Source organism: Doryrhamphus excisus, linkage group LG23 (genome assembly GCF_037039965.1).
Source record: "Doryrhamphus excisus strain RoL-2023G ecotype Guam linkage group LG23, RoL_Dexc_Guam_v1.1, whole genome shotgun sequence".
Classification (NCBI taxonomy): domain Eukaryota; kingdom Metazoa; phylum Chordata; class Actinopteri; order Syngnathiformes; family Syngnathidae; genus Doryrhamphus; species Doryrhamphus excisus.
In genome coordinates, this window is record NC_136379.1 from 4,954,512 (window position 1) to 4,964,292 (window position 9,781).

Consider the following 9,781-nt stretch of genomic DNA (forward strand, 5'->3'; position numbering starts at 1 on the left):
CTAGTAGCACAACACAGCAAAAGGTGCAGTAACGGCCAATTCTACTACACTGCCATCTGGTGGACAAACATATGAACAGCAATTTTTGCATTTTGACATTGTGGCCTTTAGAATGTTGAGAGCAATATTTTGAACTGTATGAAATATTTTGAGAAACTACCATGAAATTTAACTAGAACTCATTTTTTTCAATTATACTTTTATGATCCCAAGTTTCCATGTCATTGAAATGAATCCAACAGAGCTTTTAGACGCTTTATTGCTGTTTATTATTATTATTTCTTTTACACACAATGGAATGTTGAACGCTTGAACACCCACCCAGCCCAAAACTAATTAAATAGCAAAAAAAAACCCCACAAAACTATAATGCCGTCATTCAACATACATGACGCTATAAAGTCTTTCTAACAAATAGGCTGTTTACAAAATGCACTTTACATTGGAATGCATACAAAACATGCGTAACATGTGTTGTCATATTTGCAGGTATACTTGTGTGGCAACAAAATATTACTATTAAAAGTGTAGAAAATAAATCAGCTCCTTTATTATCAACGTCCTTCCGATAGCTTCTGGATGAAGCGGACTGCATGTACCGTAGCATTCAACTGTTATATTCATTATTAGAAATAGGAACTACAACCAAACACCCCCCCCCCCCAAAAAAAAACAAAGCCACTATTTTGATATAACAATGTCAGCTATACAGGAGATTATCTCTTGATGGCTTGAGGAGGAAGAGGAAATAGTGCAGATTTTTTGCCAAATGTAAAAAAAAAAAACAATAAAAAAAATCCCAGTGGTGTCGTAGTTGTTGTCTTATTATTTACTTTGTCTTCTTGTCGTGATGACTCGCCAGGGATTTAGGCCTCGTATACCCTGTTGGAAGAAAAAAAGATCATTTATTTATTTTTATATTTACGTTTATATTTGCTTTCCACACTAAAACAAGACAGTTATATACTTTATTCATCTCCAAGAGAAAGTGGCAGGTCTAACAGCTTGATAAAATATACATACGATCAAAGGCATTCATTAGGTCCATAAAAAACAACAACATAATGACAAAAAAATGTACTAAAATTGTGAACAAATTAATACATAAAAATATAGATATAAATAAAATAATTATTATTAACTATGTAATATAGCGTAATAGCCCTCTGGTGAGCGTCATTACAAATAATGATAATACATAATGTATAGGAAACTGTGTTTGTTTTGTTTTTTTATTGCATTTTCTTTTCCTATTTTACTCCAAATGTTGAAATTCTCATGTTATTATTGTTTGTTAATTTCCTGCAAAATATTTGATAGTATTTATCTTACTATCTGGCTATTTTGGACGCTGATGGGTTTTTAAATTAGTAAAGAACAGATTAAGTACGTATTTTAAAAATATATATAAACAGACGTGTAACTGGAGAGGGCCATTTTAATGCCTTTCATTTGATTATGGCGCCCCCTGGTGCTTATTATGCAAAACATCCCCTCCTGTGATTTTGCTCTGCGTGTCAAAGTCGAATTAATTTGAGCAGGAAAAGAAGACAATAATTATTTCTGTTCGATTTAATGTGTCATTTAAGGTTTTCACAACATTAATTTATCGATTTACTGCATCATGAAAGAATGTTGTTGTCCAAATACTGAAACTCCACAAATGAAAGTAACCAGAATGAACATAAATGAACTCACCTGTGTTTGTCTTTCCAGATGCGGAACCATTTGACCAGATTCTTGGTGCTCTGTAATTTGGGATGAAGGCAGTACTCCTGACCCTTGAAGCGGGACACGTTCTCCATTGTCACACTGTTAGGAAGAAAAAGACAACAAGAAATGATCAATAACGACCGGAATAAACTTGAAAAAAAAGTGGTGCACCAATAGATCCAACAGAGGGCGCTGTCTGACAAGTTTATTCACTCAACATTTTCCAGCAGGAAGACACTTCAACAAGACTGATGTTGTGTAACTACACAATTTTCTACGTACAATATTGTTCCTGAAGGTGTCATACAGAATTTAAAATGTATTTAAGAACTGCAAAATTATTATATTTATATATATATATTATTGGGAAAGGGTGTCCAAAGTGCAGCCCAGAGGCTAATGTTAGAACACATTACATAACGTAACACATTCATTCATTCATTCATTTTCTACCGCTTATCCTCACGAGGGTCACGGGGGATGCTGGAGCCTATCCCAGCTGTCTTTGGGTGTAATAAAAATAAAAATAAAAATAAAAATAAAAATAAAAAGAAAAAGAAAAAGAAAAAGAAAAATAAAAATAAAAATAAAAATAAAAAGAAAAATAAAAATAAATTATTCATTCATTTTCTACCACTTTTCCTCACATAGGTCGCGGGGAGTGCTGGAGCCTATCCCAGCCGTCTTCGGGCGAGAGGCGGGGTACACCCAGGACTGGTCGCCAGCCAGCCAATCACAGGGCACATATAGACAAACAACCATTCACACTCACATTCATACCTATGGACAATTTGGAGTCGCCAATTAACCTAGCATGTTTTTGGAATGTGGGAGGAAACCGGAATACCCGGAAAAAACCCACGCATGCACGGGGAGAACATGCAAACTCCACACAGAGATGGCCGTGGGTGGAATTGAACTCGATTAAACATAAAAAAACAGCAAAAAATGAGAAAACCATAGCTGGTACAGCTCATTTCCTTCATGAAAAAGTAGAATTATTCTGTATAAAAGGTATTTTGTTCATATTTTTGGGCAGCAGGAATGGATTAATTGCATTAACATTATTTCCTATAGGAAAAATTGCCTCGGTTTTCTCACATTTCAGTTTTCAGACCAAATTAATACCAAAAATGGATTTATTGTTCTATTGTATTGGATGGCACATTGTTGGATCCTGTGTCATTTTGATGATACATCGATAAAAACTGAGACCAAGTGACAAAAAAAGACACCCCTGCTGATTAGCATTGTTAGCAAACACGCTGGAGAAACAACATTTGTTTCATACGCGGAAACGAAAGACATAATTAAACTTAAGCCAGGCGTGGCAGCTTCTTGGCAAATATTTCATCAAGTAAAGTGACGTGAGCCCCATGAATGCATCATTGGTCCAGAGACAGGCTGCCTGCATGTGGCACATTCAGGCCGAAGGAGAGAAATGTGGGAAAAAACACCCAGCATGCCCTGGGCCTCTCCTTCGCCCCTCCCTTCTTCCCCAAAGCATGAATGTTGCATGAGTTGACTTGGAGAGAGCAGGTTGTGAAAAGGCACATTCAGTGACTATCAGGATTAGATTAAAGGCTTTGCCTGCCTTTTTCCAGCCTCTTTAGGTTCTTTAGCGGGATATCACGGCACGCACGGCAATGTGTGTGCACATGAAAGTGCTTCTGTTGCCATGTGGGGCCGTATTGTAAGGCGCCCGCTTTGGTTTTGGACTCAGTTCACACTTTGGCCTGCCAAATGGTGACCAAACATGTGGTGGATTTTTCATGTTTTAGCAGCATTTCATTTTTTTTCTTAAAGCTGTAAACATGTTGAATGTTTATATTGTATACTTCAGGGGCATCCAAGTGCAGGCCAGGGCTTTGGTTCTATTCTAAAACAATTTATAATAATAATTTAATAAGAAAACATACATAACAGCAACGTAATTTCTAGAATAAAATCGAAATATTAAGAGAAAAAACTTGTGAGTGAGTTGAAATATTAAAGAAAAAATACTTTAAAGTCAGAATTATGAGAAGAAAATTTACAAGAAGATAGTTGAAATTGCTGGAAAATTAAAAACAAAACAGCAGAAATGGTAAAAAAAAAAACAAAACAAAAAAACCAACACATTAATATTACAAGAATAGTCAAAATATTTAGAAAAAAAAGTTGTACTATGCAGAAAAACTAAAAATTACAGAATAACGTCATAATATGTGGAAATTATGTAATTTTCAGAATTTACAAGAGGAAAGTTGAAATAGCTGGAAAATTATAAACAAAACAGAAATGGTAAATGAAAAAAACACATTAATTTTACAAGAATAGTTAAATTATTTAAAAAAAAGTTGTACTATGCAGAAAAACTAAAAATTACCGAATAACGTCATAATATGTGGAAATTATGTAATTTCTGAATTTACAAGAAGAAAGTTGAAATAGCTGGAAAATTCAAAACAAAACAACAGAAATGGTAAATAAAAAAACACATTAATTTTACAAGAATAGTTAAAATATTTAGAAAAAAGTTGTACTATGCAGAAAAACTAAAAATTACAGAATAACGTCATAATATGTGGAAATTATGTAATTTTCAGAATTTACAAGAAGAAAGTTGAAATTGCTGAAAAATTATAAACAAAACAGAAATGGTAAATGAAAAAAACACATTAATTTTACAAGAATAGTTAAAATATTTAGAAAAAAGTTGTACTATGCAAAAAAACTAAAAATTACAGAATAACGTCATAATATGTGGAAATTATGTAATTTCTGAATTTACAAGAAGAAAGTTGAAATAGCTGGAAAATTCAAAACAAAACAACAGAAATGGTAAATAAAAAAACATTAATTTTACAAAAATAGTCAAAATATTTAGAAAAAAGTTGTACTATGTAGAAAAACTAAACATTACAGAATAACGTCATAATATGTGGAAATTATGTAATTTCTGAATTTACAAGAAGAAAGTTGAAATAGCTGGAAAATTCAAAACAAAACAACAGAAATGGTAAATAAAAAAAAACATTAATTTTACAAGAATAGTTAAAATATTTAGAAAAAAGTTGTACTATGCAGAAAAACAAAAAAATTACAAAATAACGTCATAATATGTGGAAATTATGTAATTTCAGAATTTACAAGAAGAAACAAAACAGCAGAAATGGTTAAAAAACACATTAATTTTACACGAATAGTCAAAATATTTAGAAAAAAATTGTACTATGCAGATACAGAATAAAAAATACAGAAAATACAGAATAACATCATAATATGTGGAAATTATGTAATTTCAGGAGCATGCATTTGAAATATTAAAGAAAAAACTTCTATTATATAAATCTAATAATAATATCTAATAATATAAATCTTTTTTATATTAAACAAAACAAAGAGAGAAACAAAGTTGCAATTCATGTGAAATTATGTTGGAGAATAAAGTCAAAATATCATGTTAATAAAGTCATAATTAATTGAAGATAAAAAGAAAATGCACTCAAGCAAATTTACGACAACAACGTTGAAATAATTGGGAAAAAAATGTAAACTAAAGAGCCAAGCCCAAATTCGCACTAATGTGTTTTTTCACATGTATCACGGAGTTGATATGCATTTTTCTTAGCTTCATTTTTCTTAGCTTCATTTTCAACTTCTTAGCACACCACAAAATACATTTGGTGCTACCTGTTTGCCTTGGCTCATGAACACATCATAATGAGACTGTGAATGCACCTCCGTGCGTACCGTAGATGGATGAACTCTGCTTCTTAACACACCTGTCCCGAGAATAAGATGACGTAGCACGAGGGATCAGTTTTGTTGACTTATATATTACATATAGCCGGTATTCTTACCCCACTAGTGACAAATTCAGGTCTTGTTCGGGACTCAAACATGAACTTGCGGCAGGAGGTGGGAAAGCCGGGTGTCGGGTGCTGCGGATTGGCTGTCTGGCTGCTTCAAAGTTATTATGTAAAGCTGGGAGACGCCAGTTCTTTCTTCCAAGCTTGGAGGACGCACTCGCTTGGACTTGGACATTTCATTTGATTTGTGTATTCTAGTAGTACGCCCAAATGTTTCCCTGCCATCCACCCATACTTTAACCATTTGCCATTTGCCAGCTCGGGACAAAACTCCACCGGTGCCTGCTGCTCCCTCCTTTGTTGGCTTTGTTGCACTTTGTGTGATTCTTCTTGAAGAAACTATATCTGTTTGTCGGCCTAACGCCTTTGCATCTGCATGTGGAGTTCATCACAGGATCCCACTGTTTCATAGTTTCATCATTTCCATATTTTGATCCATGCAAGTCATAGCCACTAAATAATATAAACAAGCCTCCATTAAAGTACAAAATAACACATTTCGGAGAGAAAAAAAATCCAGCAAAGAGAGATGATTCAGGACTATGTGTGTCTTGTGGTAAGCAGCGACAGCAGCAGTCCGGAATGCCAAAACAAGCTAAACAAGCCACGGGAGCCAAAACCACCACAAGACAACAAAAGCTAAAAGAGAACGAGGGATCTCTCGCTTATTTCCCTCCTTCTATCCTTTTCCTTTTACTGCCTTTCCAGAACCCGCTGAGACTAATTTTTCACCGGGCACCAGTAGGTGGTGGCCCCTGTCACATGCAAATAAAGCAGCGCACACACACACACACACACACACACGTCAAGTTTTTCATTTGACGACAAACACTTGTGAATATGTGAATGCAGAAAATACTGGCAAAAAATCCAATCAATCTGTTAAAACATTATTACCATGACAGCTAATTAATGTGAATGTAGTCATTGTAGTCACACTTTGTCATTTTCCCAACATCAACATGATGCATGTAGTTTTAGTTGTGTGCAATGCCACGATTGACCAGCAGAGGGCAACCGAGAGCTCGTCTTACGCAACTGTGGCTTGGTGATGCTGACATAACCTCGCTGTTGTTGTTGCCCCTTTCACTGCACCTTCGATTGGGACACTTCAATAAAATTCAAACTCAAAACAAAAAAAATTTGAGTACAACTTTGTTAAGAAAGTGTACAAAAAGAGTGAAATGTGCACGCAATGTTATTGCAGCACACATTATTAGTGTTTCATTGGATGCCTTGACATGTGAGGAAAAATAAAGTTAACTAACTGTAGTAAAAACAGTAAAACAAAAGTAAAAGGAAGTCTTAAAGGTGTGACATAAGTTAATAAAAGGAGACGGGATCATCTCTGTGCATGCAGTGGGATAGAAATACTACTACTACTTATAAAAAGTAACTCACAATATCATTTTTTCCTGGCAGTAAGGATATTTGGGCTTGATCTCCAGCTTCTGCACATCCTTGTATCGGATCTTTGGTCCTTTTCTGGTGCACCGGCACTTGTAAGCTGCAGAGGAGGGGAACACACACAAAAAACAGGTTAGGGCTGTCACAAATACTGCGTTAACGACAGTAACTACATTTATTATAGTAGTATTTATTGCAGTTATTTGGCTCCAGACACAATTCACCTATTTATAAAAGGAACATATCTGCAGTTAGAGCAAAGAAAACTTGTGTACAAGCTTCGACATTTGGTTTAATATTATTAGAGCCCTCTAGACATGAAATAACACCCCTATAGTCACCCTTACAATGAAATTACCCAATATAGTAGACATAATAAGAGTAAGTATAACATAAATAAGATATTATTTGATACTTTGTTGACTTCCGGTTTCTGTGCAGTACTTCCTATTGTGCAAAAAACAAAAAAATTTGTATTGTACTATTGTACTTTTCCAATTGTACTTATCAGTGCAACATTACTGTAACATTACCTAGTGAGCAGTGTAGAATACTACATGTCCCAACATGTCTTTGAATGAGTCTTCTGAATGCCTTATACTTGTATTTTAGTTTAGCATTTTTGTACTTAATGCTTAATTTAGGCTTTTTTTTTTTACTAATTATAAGCCATAAAAAACCATGCAGCAGCAATGATTTATTCATATATTTTGAAATACATTATAGAGTGAAGTCCCGATATTAGAAGTACAAAGTGGTGATTTTGCATCCCGGCAAGCCACACCTCTCCGTTATGACCTGCACACAGTAGCGTTCCCAGAGTCTGACACTCTTTAGAACGTCCGTATATGTATCTCCAACTCAAACACACGCCTATGTGCCCAGTACTCCCAATAACATCTTTATTATGTGTGTTCTAAACAACCAGAAAGAGAAATAAAAACAATAAGTGCATATCCTTAGCACTGTGCTCTCCGAGCTGGCCATCACGTGATGACACAATTAACTAATAATTCAGCAATTAACCCTTAACACGGGAGCAAAATCGCTGCATTGGAGTATGCTCGGAATTTGTAGAAAGTACACTCAAAATATGTATTAGATTGCAGTATGTGTGTGGTTTGGAGCTGTTCATATAAATAGTACAAGTACATATAATCTGTGAATAAAATACAAAAAAAGGGCGAATGTGATTAATCACGATTAATTAATTCTAAAATAATTAATCCGGTAAGATTAATCTAAATAAAAATGGTTAGAAATGTAAAAAAAAAACGCAATCGGAAACTGAAACTTCATTGTGAAGGTTTGCGCCCCCTCATCAGGTAACCGTTCTAAAGTGCCGCATCTCCCATAGTTCTAGTTTACAGGCCATATGTGGGGGCCTAATAAAAGGAATTTATTTTAGAGAGGAACATTTTTGTGATGGTATGGCGGGGTGGGAACTGGGTGGGGGGGTTTGACCACCGTTATGGTCCAAGGTTTGCAGCATCCATCAGCCGTGTGACAATAAAGCTGTCACATCCCTCAGCCAACGCAGCGCCAACACAACGTGCGACAACAAAGGCCAATAAAAATAAAGCGTGCTGAGATTTTTTTTTTTTTCTTTTCCAACACCCGAATGTTGCAGACAGTTTTTTTTTATGGATAAAACACTGGTGCATTTACTCAATCTTACCGTCATATCCAAAGCCTCTTCCAATGGCAATGTGATACATGACACAAACAGAAAATCACATCAACAGTTGTTGCTAGGCAGAATCCATAGGTCTCAGTCAAAACTGTCCTAAAGGTCAATAACACCCTCAAAAAAGACTAGCCACATGCTAGCCACGCATGAAAATATATCATTTTGTTTTAGGAAAAAAACATAAAGAAATATGACAACAATTTTCATTGTACGGCGACAACACATTTTATATAAAATACAGAGTAGAAAGAAAAATGGTGCCATGCCTACGATACTGAGCAACACTTTTACATGCAAGACATCTTACATGTCCAAATATAACCAAATCTATGAAAAAAAAACGTGAAACTGAGACAAACTTTGTCAATGTTTTCCTGCTCCCACGTCTATTAATGAATTAGATTCCATACTCAAACCCCCCCGTTGCTCCTCTTCTATATGCGCCATGCATGGAGCCTCTAATGAAATAAGTTTTTTGTTCTCCAGTGACAGGTGATGTTGAGAAAGCTTGCAAACTCCACAACAAAAGTGAGCTTTCTTCACCTTATTACAAGATCATAAAGCAGCAGCTTAACAAAACAACATTTTTTTGTTTTTTTTTTTGGTTTACCTTCTGCACTCAGGACGTATAAGGCCACCACCAGCAAAAATAGAGCTGTGCACCGAAGCATGTCTGCACAAGTGAGAAGATGAAACCTTTTTTTCCCCTCTCTCTCTCTCTCTTCCAAAAAAAAAAAAATCCAAATACTTCAAAAGAACTCTGCAAATAATTCAATAATTCAATAAGTCAAACGAAAAAGGCTCAGAGGTTCAAATCCACTGGCTGTGTGGAGCAGTGGAAGTGATGGAGGAGGTCCACTGTGCGCGTCCCGACGAGGCTCCACACACACTCTCACCCCCCCGCCTGCTGGCTGCTGCCTTTAAAAGCGTCCCGCTGCCCCCCTTGCTCATTAACATGCACCACCAGACAGCCAATCAAAACACCCGAGAGAAGAGGAGAACACAGAGTCCATTTCTAAACATTAGAAACACTGTGTGTGTGTGTGTGTGTGTGAAACACTTCAACCACTTCATTATATACACAATATAATGAGATCCACTACAAGAGATGTAAGAT

The 9,781-nt window shown here is 35.5% G+C and overlaps 1 protein-coding gene across 1 annotated transcript; it reads right to left on the minus strand.

Annotated features, from left to right (window-relative positions):
- Positions 1 to 241: 241 nt before the first annotated feature.
- cxcl14 (chemokine (C-X-C motif) ligand 14) lies at positions 242 to 9,556 on the minus strand. Its single transcript, XM_058061812.2, has 4 exons — positions 9,275 to 9,556; positions 6,969 to 7,074; positions 1,699 to 1,812; positions 242 to 882 (listed from the first exon to the last, which is right to left on the minus strand). Exons 1-4 carry the CDS (start codon positions 9,333 to 9,335, stop codon positions 867 to 869), a joined length of 297 nt encoding a protein of 98 aa, XP_057917795.2. The 5' UTR covers positions 9,336 to 9,556; the 3' UTR covers positions 242 to 866.
- Between the last annotated feature and the right edge of the window lie 225 nt (positions 9,557 to 9,781).

Coding starts and splice junctions, on each gene's coding strand:
- cxcl14 (XM_058061812.2), bottom strand. CDS start 9,335: ATGCTTCGGTGCACAGCTCTATTTTTGCTGGTGGTGGCCTTATACGTC. Junction 7,075..9,274: donor ATACGTCCTGAGTGCAGAAG/GTAAACCAAAAA, acceptor CCTCCTCTGCAG/CTTACAAGTGCCGGTGCACC. Junction 1,813..6,968: donor TGCCAGGAAAAAATGATATT/GTGAGTTACTTT, acceptor TCTTCCTAACAG/TGTGACAATGGAGAACGTGT.